This window comes from Notolepis coatsorum (assembly GCF_963971535.1).
Source record: "Notolepis coatsorum genome assembly, chromosome: 17".
Lineage (NCBI taxonomy): Eukaryota > Metazoa > Chordata > Actinopteri > Aulopiformes > Paralepididae > Notolepis > Notolepis coatsorum.
This window is the reverse complement of record NC_140181.1, coordinates 92,877,551-92,896,712: the sequence shown is the minus strand read 5'-3', so window position 1 is coordinate 92,896,712 and position 19,162 is coordinate 92,877,551. Positions and strand designations below refer to the sequence as shown.

Sequence of the window (19,162 nt, the reverse complement as noted above, 5' to 3'; positions counted from 1 at the left end):
AGTCATATGCTACACAAATGCATAGCGTGCCATCACAGACGGGTTGGTAGGCAAACGGCAGGTGATTGTAATAAAACGGCAGGTGATTATCATCACGGCTACCCCAACCATGTCCTGGGCAACTTCCTCACCAAGCAGTACGACTACCTCAACCTCTTCCTCTTCCAAGGGTAGGATCTGTATTAGATTAATCAATACATCATGATTCTTCTATATGGTCAGTAGGACCATATGCTCTTCCGTGTCATAAGGTGATGCCGTATTCATGTTGAAAGGCATAACCCGCTAGAATAATAATAATATATAATAAATAATAATCAAGATATTTGTTAGTAATCTGACATTTTTTTGTTTTCTTTTTTACATACGTAAAATAAATAGATGGATTATGTATTTCACCTTTTTTGTAGCAAAGTTTTAGTCTGGTATTTTGATGCAGCTGAGTCTTGAGTCCTCTCCTATCTAATTTTCTCCCCTCCCCTCCTCTACTCTCCTCTCTCTCCTCTCCTTCCATTTCATTGTATCTCCTCCTCTCCTCTCCTCTCCTCTCCTCTCCTCTCTCCCCCTCTCCTCTCCTCTCCTCTCCTCTCCTCTCCTCTCCTCTCCTCTCCTCTCCTCTCCTCTCCTCTCCTCTTTCTCCTTCCATCTCTTTTTCTCTCCTCCCCTCGTCTCTTCTCTCCTTCCATCTCCTTTTCTCTCCTCCCCTCCTCTCTCATTCCTTCTCATTGTCTCTCCTTTCTCTCCTTCCATCTCATCTCCCCTTCCTCTCTCTCTCCTTCCATCTCCTTGTCTCTCCTCCCCTCCCCTCCTCTCCTCTCCCCTATCTCCTTTCCTTTCCTTTCCTCTCCTCTCCTCTCCTCTCCTCTCCTCTCCTCTCCTCTCCTCTCCTCTCCTCTCCTCTCCTCTCATTCCATCTCATTCCCTCTCCTCTCTCCCCTCTCCTCTCCTCTCCTCTCCTCTCCTCTCCTCTCCTCTCCTCTCCTCTCCTCTCCTCTCCTCTCCTCTCCTCTCCTCTCCTCTCCTCTCACTCCATCTCATTCCCTCTCCTTTCTCCCCCTCTCCTCTTTCTCCTTCCATCTCCCTTTCTCTCCTCCCCTCCTCTCCTCTCTCCTTCCATCTCCTTTTCTCTCCTCCCCTCCTCTCTCATTTTCTCTCCTCTCTCCTTCCATCTCATCTCCCCCTTCCTCTCTCTCTCCTTCCATCTCCCCTTCTCTCTCCCCTCCTATCCCCTCTCTCCTTATATCTCCTCTCCCCTCCTCTCCTCTCTCCTTCCATCTCCTTTTCTCTCCTCCCCTCCTCTCCTCTATCTCATCCTCTCCTCTCCTCCTCTCCTTTCACTCCTCTCCTCTCCTCTCATCCTCTCCTCTCCTCTATCTCATCCTCTCCTCTCCTCCTCTCCTTTCACTCCTCTCCTCTCCTCTCCTCTCCTCTCCTCTCCTCTCCTCTCCTCCTATCTCCTCTCCTCCCCTCCTCTCCTCTCCTATCTCTTCTCTCCTCCCCTCCTCTCCTCTCCTCTCCTCTCCTCTCCTCTCCTCTCCTCTCCTCTCCTCTCCTCTCCTCTCCTCTCCTCTCCTCTCCTCTCCTCTCCTCTCCTCTCCTCTCCTCTCTCTCCTCTCCTCTCCTCTCCTCTCCTCTCCTCTCCTCTCCTATCTCTCCTCTCCTCTCCTCTCCTCCCCTCCTCTCCTCTCCTATCTCTCCTCCCCTCCCCTCCTCTCCTCCCCTCCTCTCCTCTCCTCCCCTCCTCCTCTCCTCCCCTCCTCTCCTTTCTCCTCTAGGTTCCGCTTGGTTCCGTTCCTCACAGAGCTGAGGGCGGTGATGGACTGGGTCTGGACCGACACCACACTGTCTCTGTCCAGCTGGATCTGCGTGGAGGACATCTACGCCAACATCTTCATTCTCAAGTGCTGGAGGGAGTCTGACAAGGTACCATAGGAGGGAGAGCGAGAGAGAGAGAGCGAGAGCGAGAGAGACCTATAAAGTGAATTTAATCTATTTTTTTTTATCTACTTTTTCTCCTTATTTTTCTCCCATCCCAATTTCGTGTATCCAATTCTCCCCTCCCCTGTCTTGAACGTTGCTCGACTATGCCCCCCACTGGTCGGCTGTAGAGAGGATGGAAGCCTTGCATCACGTGTTCCCTCCGGCACACGAGGAGGCAGCCTGTCACATCTTTTCGCCTGCCAGCACGGACTCTCAATGGCGAGGAGTAACGCATGGGAGGCTCACACTACCTTCGCCACTTCCTGTCTCTGCTGTGCAGGCGTCCCCCAACCGACCTGTAGGAGTCGCTGTCCACAACGTCCAATCCCCACCCATCGACTTCCACCCGCTGACTCTGCCAAATGAGCCAGTACGACGGCCGGGCCAAGCCAAAGGCAATGCTGAGACTGGGATTCGATACCGGAGTCTCTTGCATTGGTGACGAGCGCAATCTCTGCTACACCACCCAGCCGTGTGAATTTAATCTATTAAATTAAATGTGGAATAATGACTCGCTTTAGTCACAGTCATATGACAGTGGAGGTCGAGATAATGTTGGCGTGTTCCTTGAAATGACCACCGTGGCCAACGAGCTGTGGCAGTGCGCCATATTGGTAGGCATGACACGTCAGGGGGTAGAGCGGTCATCTAGTAGTCGGAAGGTTCACATTTAGATTCCCGGGCAGTGTCTCAAAGTGTCCTTGAGCAAGACACTTAACCCCTAACTGCTCCCGATGAGCAGGTTGGCACCTTGCATGGTCGCCTCCGCCGTCGGTGTGAGTGAATGGGTGAATGTGAGGAACAAAAGATTGCAAAGCACTTTGGATAAAAGCTGCTATATAAATGCACTATTTACCATTCACCAATACTATGAATCTACCTATGTTCCTTTCAGAAATACCCCCACACTCCGGGCCAGAAGAAGAAGAGGGTGGTGAAGTACGGCATGGGAGGCTTCATCATCTTCGCTCTCATCAGCATCATCTGGTTCCCCCTCCTCTTCATGGCGTTGATGAAGTCAGCCGCTGGGGTGACCAATCAGCCGCTGGACGTCTCCATCCAGCTCAGCATAGCGGGATATGAGGTAGAGGCTTCGACAGGGCTGGCTATATCACACTGTGTCATTCCATACCAAATTTCGAGTGAGGTATCGGAAGAAAAGTATCATTTTGGTAGCAGTATCGGCATCGGTATCGAAGGTTTTCAAATGGTACCCAGCTCTAAACATCGACATTTAATTTGGTAACTAATCTCTGATGCTGCAGTGGCTCAAGAAATAAGGTAAATTGAAGGTCTACGGTTCAATTCCCGGCTCCTCCTGGCTTCATGTCCTTGAGCAACACCTAACCCCTATCTGCTCCCAGACAAGTTGGCTGTGTACGTGACTCAAGAGTTCTCAAAAAAAGAAAATCCCAGAGATCAGACATAATCCCACAGAATTAGGGATGTCCAATATTATCGGCCTACCGATATTATCGGCCGATATCGGCATTAAAATGTGATATCGGAAAATATCGGTATCGGTTTTCAAAATTTTATTTTTTATTTTTTTATTTATTTTTTTACATTTCTATAACCTTTATTTACCCAGGCAAGCAAGTAAGAACAAATTCAGATTTTATTTATTTTCAAAAGTATGCATAATGTTGTGTTAATTCCACAACAAGAGATATGTAATGTTAATTACCTGAAATTATTCCATTTTTTGGGGGGGAAACCCTGCATTTATCGGTATCGGTTGATATCGGTTGATATCGGTATCGGAAATTAAGAGTTGGACAATATCGGTATATCGGTATCGGTAAAAAAGCCAATATCGAGCATCCCTACACAGAATACAATTACTAATATGGAATGAAGTGGCTTGACTATCTATTGTAACTGCTCACAATGTAATAAGGCAGATTAGCCTAGTGTAAATACACACACCATAAAGACATGCATGGTATGCAGGGACTACAGATGGAAACTAGCTAATTAGCTCAAATCTGGCACATTTACATTGATGTGGAAACTGAAGATGTTCATTAATGTGCACTGTCCATGAGTAAAAAATAAATAAACAAACACAGAGGTTTATTTACTAGGTTCATCTGTATTTTTACACATGAGAAACAGCAGTGACAATAGATGGCCAAGCCATATTCTTCACAGCCCTAAAAACACCTTTATCCCTTTCACTACCACATTACAGAAGGTTAACCCTTTCACTACCACACTACAGACGGTTAACCGCCTGTAGTGTGGTAGTGAAAGGGCTAACCTTCTGTATTGTCGCAGTGAAAGGGTTAACCATTTGGTAGAGTGGTAGTGAAAGGGTTATGCAACGGAGAGATACACTTTCAATTTTGACGGAGATAAGATAATCTCCCCGATTCAGATACAATTTAACACAAGCGGTTCCAAAGATATTTAATGTTTCTTGGCACATTTTCACACCGCCAATAAAGTACCGGGTCCATGTCTGTTGTCTCTCCTTTGGAATGGATTTGGTGCCAGCTGTCATTTCTGCCCGTCTCCGTCGTCGAAACTTGAGACCGACACTCCGACAAAACTGTCGTTTTTCACACAGCGTGGGAAATAATACAGCCGGACTATCTAACAACAATTAACATATTTACAAGTCGGATTTAGTTTTGTAAATAAGGAAACAGATAGAGAAGATTCCAAAGCACTCAAAATGGCCAATATTTCAATTTCGATCGTCACATGTTTGGTTTTATATATAAGGCCATCATAGGGAAGCTTCCCCTATATCTTTCCAACCTAATTAGCTTTGCCTCTAGCAGTTCTCTACCATACCAGGTCCACAAGATGGCTACTTTAAAAAAAAACGAGAATAAACACTGAACTAGGAAGAACAGCTTTTTCAAGCTTCGCACCTTGGGCATGGAATGGGCTACAGGACCATATTCACTTAGATACCCTGGTCTCCCTCTGCGAGTTTAGGTCTGTATTACATAACTTCTGAAGTGGATTCCCCAAGCTATTTCGGTTCTGCTCTGTTCAGAACCGGGTTGTTTAGTACTCTGCGTTGTTTCAATAGCTTTAAAGCTCTGGGAATCACTTCTCTTCTTTCAGCGGTGCAGGCAGAAGGAATTAGGAGGAAAAAGGTTATATAACAGCTGTTTAATCAAAGTTTAAGAGTGTATACAAATTACAATAAGAATGCTATAGTTGTGATCAAAAACACTATGCCGTAATTGAACAAAACTAGGCTAATATAACAGTAAAGAGAATGCTAGTTGATAAGTGGTTGAAAGTCTTTGTTCTCTTGCTGATAACAAAGCAGTTGGTTTTCCCTCCAAAAAGTTCCTTTGTTCCTTCCGCCGACCTGTTTTTGGATGAGATGGTGAAGGAGGTCTTGTCGTGTCGGTTGGGTTTTTCAGAGTCCTTCTCCACCGTCCCACACCCCCTCTTATCAAAAGCCCAGAGTGTCTCAGTGACGTCACCAAAGTGACATCATCAAATCCTTTCCTCCAATCCCAGGCCTACTAAGTTCGGATGTCAAATTGGGGGTTGGCTTTACACAGCCAACTGAACTTTCCTCTGTTCTCCAGTCCAGGAACAAACACCTTCCAACAACTTAATACTTTGGGATATTGATCTCCTACTATATATATTTGAATTTCAATTAATTACATACAAATCAATACCATAGATGAAGAGGATAGAACAATCAATTAATCAAATTGAACATAAATGAAAACAGAACAGACACATTAACTAATTGTATACATTGAATTTCTGCAAACTGTAGTTCAGATCAGTACAAAATGCTCATATCTCTGATCTGTGTGTGTGTATATATATATATATGTATGTGTGTCTATGTGTGTCTGTGTGTGTCTATGTGTCTGTGTGTGTGTGTGTGTGTGTGTGTGTCTATGTGTGTGTGTGTGTGTGTGTGTGTGTGTGTGTGTGTCTGTGTGTGTGTGTGTGTATGTGAATGTGTGTGTGTGTGTGAGTCTATGTGTGTCTGTGTGTGTGGGTAGCTAAGGCTTCCTGCCCCCCACCCCTTGTCTCACCCAGGTGGCTGATTGCGTAAACAGTTGTTGTAAACAGTTCCCTCAGATCACACAGGATACAGGCTGTTGCCCACACTTTGTATGCAAATTCACCAAAAGGGCAGAGTAATTTAATCACCAGAAGCATATATTTGGCTGACTTGACTTTAGCAGCTGTTTTCTCAAAATATAACACATTATTTACCATTTGAGATCTATGTTGGCAGGCGAGAATTCTACCACACTTCCTACAGGAAGAGTGTCGCTGCTTTCTCTAGTCGGGTCCCAGCTGCAAAACTGCAGAGTTACTGTATTGCCCTGTATTTTACTGTAGTACACTTTTACTGTTATGTAGACTGTTCTGTTTTGTGTTTTTATGTTTACGTGTGATGTATTGTGTATTGTGTACATGCACTTTTATTATGTTCTTGTGTGATGTACCGCACATTTTATTGCTGTCTGATGTTTGCGGGTGTTATTGCTGTCATCTTGGCCAGGTCTCCCTTGCAAAAGAGATCTTGTATCTCAATGGGACTTCCTGGTTAAATAAAGGTTAAATAAAAAAAAATAAAGAAAAATTCTTGCCAGGCCATCTTAAAACGAAGACCTGGCGCTGATGCATGGAGATCGTGGTATCTTGTAGGGTGGTGTGGTGATTAGCAGGCAGGTGCGGAGTCTCCATCCATCAGCGTGATGATTTTTCCCAAGTGCAGGGAGGGTATGGGACAGACATGGGTTAGAGACAGACACAGAGGTGTGTGACGGAGGCAGAGAGGAGGGGGCCCCAGGGGTCTCAAACTCATTCCATCGTGGGCCAAGTTTTCATTTTAACTATACATTGCACCAGGTGAGTTAGTTGAAGAGGTGAGCCAATTAGTGAAATCATCAGCTGGTGTTTAGGCAAGGCTGGAATGAAACCAAGCATACACTCTGCCCACAATGGAATGTGTTCTGCGATAGACAATGCTGAAATGAAAGAACAGAGGAAACTTTTTTTGCATTAAAATTATTTAATGCACTTCTCCATTGAAGGTAAACTAACATGGACGGCATTCACATCACAGCATGAATAATATCACAATATTAAAAACAGAATGGTGTATCCTGAATAATATCACAATATTAACCACAGCATACTGGATTATCCTGAATAATATCACAATATTAAAGGAAGAATACTGGAGTACCCTGAATAATATCACAATATTAAAGACAGAATACTGGAGTACCCTGAATAATATCACAATATTAAAGACAATACTGGAGTCCCTGAATAATATCACAATATTAACCACAGCATAATGCGGATCTGACTGTCTATTCTTCTGATAGCAGGTGTTTAATCAAAGATCCCCGCTTTCTAGTGTTGCATAAGGACCAATCAGCATGGGTATGGGCGTGTTCATTTTCCATTGATGGGGATTTGATTGGCTGTTTACCTGCACCTCGCAGGATTAATAACGTTAACGTTAGTTCGGCCAGATAAACAATTAAAATATACTACAGTAATTAAAATGGTTGGACCTGTGAGATTTGTACTTTGTACTTTGTACAGTAGGTCTGCATTTTAAATGTAAGGAGTAAAAAGTATGTTTTTTTTCTCTGAAATGTAATGGAGTAAAAGTACAAAGTATACAAACCTAATAATACTCGAGTAAAGTACAAATCCCCCAAAACAGTACTTAAGTATTGTAATGAAGTACAATTACTCAAGTACTTTACACCCCTGGTAATAATGTACAATTGAGCAAGCTGTACCATTCAACCAAGTAATATTGCACATGTCTAATGTGTGTGTGTGTGTGTGTTTTATTACAGCCTCTGTTCTCTATGAGTGCCCAGGAGCAGAACTTGGTCCCATACTCTGAGGGACGCTTCAACCGTCTCACTCAGATCTACGCTACTCACCCAGTAAGACACAGCCTCATTCATTCAGCTATACTCTTAACACTTTGGGAGCCAGCCGTGTTTTCCTTTTTACCCCCTTGAATGCCCACATCCACTCCAATGTTAACGTTAATATCGCCTAATCTATGTTTTAAATTATGGCTATGTGTCTAATCTGCCTGTCGCTTATCAAAGACTCATTTTCCAGTCAACATTGTCATGGCAGATTGTTTTTTTATCGCTTCATTTCCGTTTTCTAGCATTTTGAAAATCACTCGTTTTCACGGAAAAAACAACACATTCTATGATAATCGCCTTTTACTGGAATATTCTAGAACGTTGTAATTTTTCGGCCTATTTATGAATCGTTTTCAAATAAACGCTAGATGATCGATAGTATATGTGTACGCATGCACGCTCGTGCCGCCAGTTGAAAATTGATTCTCCTATTTCCTGACCGCGAGCAGAGTCAAACATCACCATAATCACATAAAAGCTTATATCTCTGTGAAAACGAGTCTGATTATCCTAATACTGATAACATAGATTCCTTACCTGAGATCAGATGCTATCCAAATGGTTTATTCCAATTCCCGATCGCCATTCAAAAAAATCGCTAATTTGATTGATCCATCGACTGTATACAGTAAAACACATATTCGCCGCGGCTCCGAGGCTCCAGAGTGAACTCTGGTAGACCCCGGTTACATGAGTGAGAAGTCAAATGTGGAGTGCAGGTTTTTTTTCCCCATTCATTTTCATTGAGTCCAATCCAAAAGGGTGATTTACCATCTGGGAGACGATCTGGGAGGCGCTTTTTTCACATCTGAGCGCCTGGGGTGACTGGATCTCCAACGGTTGATGCAATATGATTTCAGATCGCCAATCAAAAAAATTCAAAAAAATTCAAATATTCTCGTGAGTGGGCATTCAACCCGCGGGGGGGTAAACACGAGAAAACTTGTGGATGGCATTCAAAGTGTTAAGATGGGAAATCCTCCATATTTCAATAATCTTGGGCTGTTACTTTAACGCCAACATTATTGGAAATGCATTTACCGGCTTTTCCAAAGTCAGACAAGAAGATAGATACAAATGTCCTCTCTGTGCGTTCAGTGGAAAGCTATCCAGCTGCAAGATAGCCTAGCTTAGCACAAATTAATGGAAGCGGATACGGACCAGCTAGCCTATCTATTGGCCAAAAACACCTCTCCAGGTCCGTATCAGCTTCCATTAATTTGTGCTAAGCTAGCATGCAGCTGTATAGCTTCCTACTGAGCGAACAAAGAGCAAATAGGTTGATATAATAATAAATATAAATATAGACTGTATATAGCTGTTTCTCTAAGCTGGAAATCAGAACACCGAAACTTGGCATTGGTCCATCGACAATGAATTAGTGACAGAGTTTGTGGGCTCACAGAAATTTGTGTTACATCCTTTTACATCCAAAATAGTTTTATGTGAATGTAATATTACAGCTCTGAATCAGAACATATCTGCCTGCCTGTATCCCAGTAAGATCACCATGGATCCTGCCATAGTAATAATAATAATAATAATTCATTGCATTTATAAAGCGCTTCTCAGGAACCCAAAGTCACTGGGAGTCGCTCAGCGATCCACTGTCTATGGAGCCGCTCCAGGATTTGTTTCTTGATGACATCATCACTAGAGTCTTGTCTTTCTGGTGTTCAGCTTGAGGAGACTTGTTCACATTCACATTCACAATTCCTATAATGTAATATAGGAATAACACATTTTTATTTTAGGGTGGGTTTTCCCTTTAATTTACAAAGGTTTAAATTTGTCTTGGACTCTCATTATGACATCTGTCAATGGGAAGTTATAGTATACTAAATAGTATACTAGTTATAGTATACAGATACATTAGACTAAAACTTAATTAAATTATGAACTATGTATTAATTCCTGGGGGGGGGGAGTTGCCTTATAGCCCTGGAAGCATAATGATGATGATTTGACATCAAGGGCACACATTTGGACAGTAGACACCCTCACTATATCAAGACGTGCCTTGAAATTCTCTCAATTCAATTCAGTTCCGTTTGATAACATCTCTCTACGAACACAACCTCTCCCAGTCTGCTATGCAGTTCATAGTGAACTATGTGGCAGAGGACGTGATCGACGCTAAGATCAAGAGCGACGCCAGTCTTCTGTGGAGCATCACGCCTGCCAGCAGAGAGGCCATGATCCAGGAGCTCAGCAACTCTACTCACATCTACATCACACTGAGGTGGACCATGCTCAGGTGTGTGTGTGTGTGTGTGTGTGTGTGTGTGTGTGTGTGTGTGTGTGTGTGTGTGTGTGTGTGTGTGTGTGTGTGTGTGTGTGTGTGTGTGTGTGTGTGTGTGTGTGTGTGTGTGTGTGTGTGTGTGTGTGTGTGTGTGTGTGTGTGTGTGTGTGTGTGTGTGTGTGTGTGTGTGTGTGTGTGTGTGTGTGTGTGTGTGTGTGTGTGTGTGTGTGTGTGTGTGTGTGTGTGCGTGCGTGCCAAATGTCCCCACAAAAAAAACAAAATAGAAAGACGAGTAACATCCTTCTTTGTGGGGACATTGTGGTTCTTAACTTAATGTTTTGTGATGCCCAGTTATCTATAGATGTCTGTCTGTCTGTCTGTCTGTCTGTCTGTCTGTCTGTCTGTCTGTCTGTCTGTCTGTCTGTCTGTCTGTCTGTCTGTCTGTCTGTCTGTCTGTCTGTCTGTCTGTCTGTCTGTCTGTCTGTCTGTCTGTCTGTCTGTCTGTCTGTCTGTCTGTCTGTCCTATCTATCTATCTATCTATCTATCTATCTATCTATCTATCTATCTATCTATCTATCTATCTATCTATCTATCTATCTATCTATCTATCTATCTATCTATCTATCTATCTATCTATCTATCTATCTATCTATCTATCTATCTATCTATCTATCTATCTATCTATCTATCTATCTATCTATCTATCTATCTATCTAAAGTTTAGCCCACATGTAACAAGTTCAAGTTTCAAGTTTCTTTATTAGTTGTCATACAGAAGTACAGAATACTTTTATATAAAATGCTTCTTTCTGTTTTGCTCCAGAGATTGTGCTAGATAAAAATAGATAAGTATAAAAAGTATAGTAAGTATAAAATAGAAGTCAAGTACGTAGACAGAAAGTGTTCGATATATACATATATACAATGTACAATGCAGAGTAGAAGTAACTGAGTTACAATACAATATACTATATACTATACAGTACAATGCAGAAATGGGATGAGGTACAATTTAGGTACAATTTACAGTAAGGTGTAATGAGGTATGGGTTGTAGTGCAAATTCTTTGCCAATAAATATAAAGTGTGTTTAGGTGTTCTAAAGTGGGTAAAGTGGGTGCAGCAACATGAAAGGCCTCTCAGTATGTGTCCCCTGCCCGTTTGTGACATGAATAGAGCATTAACCCTTTCACTACCACACTACCAAAGGGTTAACCCTTTGCTATACTCAATATTCACAAACTACCTACCTTATGTATTAAATAAATCTAGTGTAATCATGTATGCTGATGATTCGACAATGTACAGTACAGCATCAACATGTAGTGAGTTAAACAATATACTTAAAATAGAGCTTAAAGCCATAACAGACTGGGTCAACAATAACAAACTGGTACTCAACATTGCAAAAACAAAAGCAATGGTGTTCGGATCCAGGCAGCAGCGATCCACAATTAAGCCTGACTCTGGCTGGTCAGCCAGTGGAACAGGTAAAAGAGGCTAAGTTGCTTGGTATGGTTCTTGATTCTGGTTTAAAGTGGACAAAGCAAATTTGTGAGGATTCGCCTGTTCCCTGGACCTTTATTCCCTGTCTCCTCACCTCACCAGCCCCCACCTTTGGACTTTCCCTGTCTACTCTCCTCAACAGCCCCCACCCTTGCGATGTTTTACTCTCCTCTACTCTTCACCAGCCCCCACCCTTGGACTACCTTTCGCAGCTGTCATAGTTTATGATTAGCGCCCCAGAGGGATTTAAATACCTGGACCTCTCTCCAGTCCTGGTCGGGTCGTTCTTGTTACTACAATCTACGGCCACGTCTCCGGCGTGAGACGTCGTGCCACCCCGGTACATCACCACCTGTCGCCGTTTGCCTGGAGTGGGACGCCGTCTACGCTCTCTAATTCTCTGCGGGAGGTTTTCCAGTGTTCCCACTCCAGACGTCAAGCCGGCGCGCATCGCTTCCTATTTCCACGGGAGGATGCGTCTCTTCGCCCCAGTCCCCTGGGACCCCTGTGTTCTGCGCTGCCCGTCTGCAGCATCCGAGGGGGATCTCCGTGCCAGGCCTGGAGTGGTGTTCCCACTCCAGACGTCAAGCCGGCGCGCATCGCTTCCTAATTCCACGGGAGGATGCGTCTCTTCGCCCCGGTCCCCTGGGACCCCTGTGTTCTGCGCTGCCCGTCTGCAGCATCCGAGGGGGATCTCCGTGCCAGGCCTGGAGTGGTGTTCCCACTCCAGATGTCAAGCCGGCGCGCTCCCACTCCAGACGTCAAGCCGGCGCGCTCCCACTCCAGACGTCAAGCCGGCGCGCATCGCTTCCTAATTCCACGGGAGGATGCGTCTCTTCGCCCCGGTCCCCTGGGACCCCTGTGTTCTGCGCTGCCCGTCTGCAGCATCCGAGGGGGATCTCCGTGCCAGGCCTGGAGTGGTGTTCCCACTCCAGACGTCAAGCCGGCGCGCTCCCACTCCAGACGTCAAGCCGGCGCGCATCGCTTCCTAGTTCCACGGGAGGATGCGTCTCTTCGCCCCGGTCCCCTGGGACCCCGGTGTTCTGCGCTGCCCGTCTGCAGCATCCGAGGAAGATCTCCGTGCCAGGCCTCCGCCGTCGGAACCCTGTCATCCCTGTAAGCAGCTCTGGCCCTCGCCCTGTCCAAGGCCTTAACCCTGTTCTCTGTCCCTGTCTCCAGCCCGCCTCTCCGGGCCTTTGTCCCTGTCCCCCTCTCCAGTGCCCCTGGTCCTGGTCCTTGACATTTTGCCCTGGCCCTGTCCCTTAGCCTTAGTCCCTTAGCCTGTTCGCCTCTTAAAGGCACAGTGCCGCATTTTCCCTATTTTCTTTGACTCCAGTGTTTTTGTGTTTTCCCTTGAAGGGACTGTGCCGCCTTTTGTTCAATAATAAATATTTTGCCCTGTTTTGGCTTACTCTCATACCTGTCTTGTGTTGTGCGATTGGGGTCGGTTACAAACCATAACAGTACGACCCGACCCGTCGACGACCCCAGCCAGCACAGACAGTGTATGTGGGTTAGCCCCTGTTAGTTCCCTCTAGTTCCCTCTGACCCACTCTAGTTCCCTCTAGCTCCCTCTAGTTCCCCTGTTAGTTCCCCTGTTAGTTCCCCTGTTAGTTCCCCTGTTAGTTCCCCTGTTGTCTCCCTTGTTAGCTCCCCTGTTAGCTACCCTGTTCCCCACAGCTAGGACTGTCCTTCCAGCTAGCTTGTTCTCCTTGCTAGTCCAGCCCTGTCTGCTAGCCTGGCTCCGGCAGCTAGCGCAGCCTCTATGCTATTGTAGCAGTACTGCTAGCATAGGCCCTGTAGCTAGCAATGCTCTGGCAGCTACCCAGTCCCTCTGCTAGCCCCACTTTAGGTGTAGCTTCCCCTGCTAGCATGGCCCAGGTTTTTTTTGTTTGTTGCTTTGTCATGTCCCCTGCCCCGCTGTCTGATTTTTTGGGTCGCCCAGTGGCTCCCGTGGAGGGGGAGGTACTGTGAGGATTCGCCTGTTCCCTGGACCTTTATTCCCTGTCTCCTCACCTCACCAGCCCCCACCTTTGGACTTTCCCTGTCTACTCTCCTCAACAGCCCCCACCCTTGCGATGTTTTACTCTCCTCTACTCTTCACCAGCCCCCACCCTTGGACTACCTTTCGCAGCTGTCATAGTTTATGATTAGCGCCCCAGAGGGCTTTAAATACCTGGACCTCCCTCCAGTCCTGGTCGGGTCGTTCTTGTTACTACAATCTACGGCCGCGTCTCCGGCGTGAGACGTCGTGCCACCCCGGTACATCACCACCTGTCGCCGTTTGCCTGGAGTGGGACGCCGTCTACGCTCTCTAATTCTCTACGGGAGGTTTTCCAGTGTTCCCACTCCAGACGTCAAGCCGGCGCGCATCGCTTCCTATTTCCACGGGAGGATGCGTCTCTTCGCCCCGGTCCCCTGGGACCCCTGTGTTCTGCGCTGCCCGTCTGCAGCATCCGAGGGGGATCTCCGTGCCAGGGCTGGAGTGGTGTTCCCACTCCAGACGTCAAGCCGGCGCGCATCGCTTCCTAATTCCACGGGAGGATGCGTCTCTTCGCCCCCGGTCCCCTGGGACCCCTGTGTTCTGCGCTGCCCGTCTGCAGCATCCGAGGGGGATCTCCGTGCCAGGCCTGGAGTGGTGTTCCCACTCCAGACGTCAAGCCGGCGCGCTCCCACTCCAGACGTCAAGCCGGCGCGCTCCCACTCCAGACGTCAAGCCGGCGCGCATCGCTTCCTAATTCCACGGGAGGATGCGTCTCTTCGCCCCGGTCCCCTGGGACCCCTGTGTTCTGCGCTGCCCGTCTGCAGCATCCGAGGGGGATCTCCGTGCCAGGCCTGGAGTGGTGTTCCCACTCCAGACGTCAAGCCGGCGCGCTCCCACTCCAGACGTCAAGCCGGCGCGCATCGCTTCCTAGTTCCACGGGAGGATGCGTCTCTTTGCCCCAGTCCCCTGGGACCCCGGTGTTCTGCGCTGCCCGTCTGCAGCATCCGAGGAAGATCTCCGTGCCAGGCCTCCACCGTCGGAACCATGTCATCCCTGTAAGCAGCTCTGACCCTCGCCCTGTCCAAGGCCTTAACCCTGTTCTCTGTCCCTGTCTCCAGCCCGCCTCTCCGGGCCTTTGTCCCTGTCCCCCTCTCCGGTGCCCCTGGTCCTGGTCCTTGACATTTTTCCCTGGCCCTGTCCCTTAGCCTTAGTCCCTTAGCCTTTTCGCCTCTTAAAGGCACAGTGCCGCATTTTCCCTATTTTCTTTGACTCCAGTGTTTTTGTGTTTTCCCTTGAAGGGACTGTGCCGCCTTTTGTTCAATAATAAATATTTTGCCCTGTTTTGGCTTACTCTCATACCTGTCTTGTGTTGTGCGATTGGGGTCGGTTACAAACCATAACAAAATTGACAGTATCATAACAAGTACTGTCCCGGCATATGGTCATCAGCAGCAAAAATACATATACAGAAACTACAAATAGCTCAAAATAAGGCTGCCAGACTAGCTCTCCACTGTTCAAAGCGCACTAACATTGGAGTTATGCACAGAAATGTATCATGGCTTCCGGTTGAGAAACATCCGCAATCCCATCTCATTACTTTTCTCAGAAATGTTCAAGTTGTCAAAAAACCACAGTATTCTTATGATCATATAGTTTACATAAGAGAAGAACATGACCATATGACCAGACAAGCTACGTGACGTCAGCCCATCTACTGGCACCTAAACCCAGAACAAATCTACTAAAATCTTCTGTGACTTACAGAGCTATCATGGAATGGAACAAGAGAATACCTTGAAGACCTCGAGAGGACGCAGGCGCTCATCTGTTCGCCGCTTCTCCTACGTCTCTAAGTTTTAAGTTTTTACCTGCTTTTTACCTGCTTTTTAGCTTTCTTTTAGACAAATTTACACGGCTAAACGTTAGATTTAGTTAGTTTTAAGTGTTTACCTGCTTTTTAGCTTTCTTTTAGACAAAGTTACATGACTAAACGTTAGATTGCTTCAAAGCGTCTTACCTTGGGATTTACTTTTGTGCACGGTTTTCGACTGATCTGACGGCTACCGATCACCAGCCGCCTGCCGGTCGGTCCCTCTCCCTCCCGACGACCCGATCCTCCTGTGTTCCATCTGGAGTCTCAGCTCTCCTGTTCCTCCCCCGGACTTCCATTCGCCTCCTGCCATGCTATGGTCCGTCTGGCTACTAGCACTCCAACTCTCCGCACCAAACATCAGTTCTCCGTGGCTAACAGTTAGCATTTGGCTAACTGCGTCGGCGCCCAGTATGTTGAAATACTCCATCCCGCAACTCCTGAGTCTCAACAACCACAACTTTCCAATGTTTCGGCACACTCATAAAACAACTTGGACTTCTCCGCCGGCCTCGCTACATCCACAGAAGCACTCAGAGGAAGTTTGTTTACTCCCAGTTTGGACACCCAACTATCCCATCCATCTGCTCAGCTGATCGCCGTGTCGCACATCTGACGCGTCATCAGATCTCTGTTACAGCCGGCGCTAGTAGCTCGGGAAACCCCGCGAGACCTCTGCAGAATAGTATGGGGAGTATCGCGAGAGCAATACTAGCAAAGGATTTTAGAAAACGTGGAGTGGATTTTAGCCTACTCCGGCCCTTACAACGACACACTCCCAGCACTCCTGCCCCTGTTCACATGACCAGTTTTGCTCTCCTCAACACTCGGTCCCTCAACAACAAATCCCACTACATCAATGACATCATCTTGGACCATAAATTTGACTTTACCTGCCTTGTCGAGACTTGGCAGATACCAAATGAGTTCCTAACACTCAACCAGGCCACCCCACCAGGCTACACATATCCACAACAACCCCGTGTTGGTAAGCGGGGTGGTGGACTTGCTGTTCTCCATCGTACCTGTTTCAAGGTTAAGGCTGTCCCCACCCCTCCTGCTACATCATTTGAATGCCTTGCCTTCAAACTGCTTGGCCCCCAGCCTGTGCTTGTCATCCTGATCTACCGTCCCCCCCCTCCCTCCCCTGTGTTTATTTCAGAATGATCTGACCTACTCACCTCTGTCAGCTCATCCATCTCCTCAATTCTCCTCCTTGGCGACTTCAACATTCACGTTGACAACATCACCGCCTCCGTCGACCTCCTGTCCCTCCTTGACTGCCACAATCTCACCCAGCATGTAGATTTCCCCACCCACACCAGAGGCCACATACTGGACCTGGTGTGTTCCACCGAGACCATCACTCCCTCCAATCTCAGTGGCGTGGACCTCCACGTTGCTGATCATCTTGCCATCAAGTTCTCAGTTTCTCTCCCCTCCTCCCCTGGCCGCCCACAGCGCCCCATGACGTACAGGAACACAAAAAACATCACCCCCACTGACCTCACCAACGCCCTGAGCTCCCACCTCGCTCATGATCCTCAGCTGCTCTCAACCACTGAGTTGGTGAACACCTACAACACAGCCCTAGCTGCCACCCTGGACTCCCTCGCACCCCTCAAAACCCGCACTGTCACATTTACACACTCCGGCCCCTGGTACACCCCTGAGCTCCGCTCCATGAAAGCCAAGGGCCGCCAGTTGGAGAGGCGCTGCAGGAAAACAGGCCTCGCTGTCCATGCCCAGGCCTACTCTGACCACATCATTTCCTACAGACTCGCCCTCACCCAAACCAAGTCCTCCTTCTACTCCGATATCATTTCCAAAGGCCAAGGGAATTCCAAAGCCCTTTTCTCCACCATCACCAAACTCCTCAAGCCCCCCGACAACCCCCTCCAGACCACCTCCTCTGATCTCTGCAACAGATTCACGGAATTCTTCCAAAACAAAATCGACGCCATCTACCAGCAGCTCCAGTCTACTCCTGTGTCCCCCACACCTCCGGTTGCTAAACATGACCCTCTGCCCCATCCCACCCACTCCTTTTCATCCTTCTCCCTGGTGGACACCGACTCCATTACGAAGCTGGTGTCGGGCTCTAAATCTTCCACCTGCTCTCTGGACCCTATGCCCACCACCCTGGTGAAGGCTGGCCTGCCTGCCCTCTGCCCTCTCATGGTAGACATCATTAATTCATCCCTGTCCACTGGCTCCGTCCCTGCTGACTTAAAGGTGGCAGCAGTCACCCCAATTCTAAAAAAACCAGGTCTGGACCCCGATAACCTCAACAACTTCCGCCCCATCTCAAACCTCCCCTTCCTCAGCAAGGTCCTCGAGCGCGCAGTAGCCGCCCAGCTACAGAGTCACATGGCCTACCATGACCTGTTTGAACCACTCCAGTCTGGGTTCAGGGCTAAACACAGCACCGAGACCGCCCTGATCAAGGTGACAAATGACCTCCTCATGGCTGCTGATGCTGGCAACATCAACATCCTCATCCTCCTGGACCTCTCAGCTGCCTTCGACACCATCTCACACTCAATCCTCCTAGACCGCCTGGAAAGTGTCCTTGGCATCACTGGTACCCCCTTGTCCTGGTTCACATCCTACCTCACCAACAGGTGGCAGTATGTTTCCCTCGGGGGCTCCAGGTCAGCTCCAGCACTTGTTAAACAGGGTGTTCCCCAGGGTTCGGTGCTAGGTCCGCTCCTTTTTATGATTTACCTCCTCCCACTCTGTGACATCATAAGGAAACACGGCCTCCACTTCCACTTCTATGCAGACGACACACAGCTTTACCTCCACACCAAACCCTCGGCCCCCCTTACTCCCCCCTCCCTCACTGCCTGCCTCCAGGACATAAAAACATGGATGACCACCAATTTCCTTCAACTCAATAGTAAGAAGACTGAACTCATAGTTGTAGCCTCCCCAGCCCTCCTCCAAAAGATAGACCACCTTGTTCTCTCCGTGGATGGCTACTCCATCTGCCCCTCCACAGAGGTAAGGAACCTGGGCGTAATACTGGACTCCACCCTCTCATTTCACCCTCACGTCAAGTCTGTCACCAGATCCGCCTTCTTCCACCTCAGAACCATCTCCCGCCTCCGCCCCTCACTCTCCGACACCTCAGCGGAAACACTCATTCACGCCTTCATCACTTCCCGCCTCGACTACTGTAACGGAATCCTTCTTGGTGCCTCCAAGAAGGTTCTGGATCGCTTACAGTACGTCCAAAACTCTGCTGCGAGGGTCCTCACGTGCACCAAACCCTGGCAGCATATCACCCCCACCCTGCAAAAACTCCACTGGCTCCCCATCAACTACCGAATCCCCTACAAGATCCTCCTCCTCACCTACAAATCCCTGCACGGGTTGGCCCCTTCCTACCTGACCAACCTACTCCACCCCTACACTCCAGCACGAGGCCTCCGATCCTCCAACTCCGACCTCCTCACCATCCCCCGCACCAGGCGTTCCACACTGGGAGACCGAGCTTTCGCTGCAGCTGCCCCCAGACTGTGGAACTCCCTCTCCCCCCTCATCCGAGGCTCTGACACCATCAACCTCTTCAAAACCAAGCTAAAAACCCACCTGTTCACACTTGCCTTCACGCAACACGGCCCCGCTCCCAAGTAGCCCACCCCTGACTTTTTTTGTTG

General features: G+C 47.8%; 1 protein-coding gene across 1 annotated transcript in view; it reads left to right on the top strand.

Annotated features, from left to right (window-relative positions):
• Nucleotides 1–19,162, top strand: part of LOC311244147 (piezo-type mechanosensitive ion channel component 2) — a 148,247-nt gene that overhangs the window by 119,331 nt on the left and 9,754 nt on the right. The window contains 4 exon segments of the mRNA XM_084333555.1: nucleotides 1,776–1,923; nucleotides 2,876–3,064; nucleotides 7,806–7,898; nucleotides 9,980–10,149. Of these exon segments, the coding sequence (XP_084189681.1) occupies nucleotides 1,776–1,923; nucleotides 2,876–3,064; nucleotides 7,806–7,898; nucleotides 9,980–10,149 (600 nt within the window).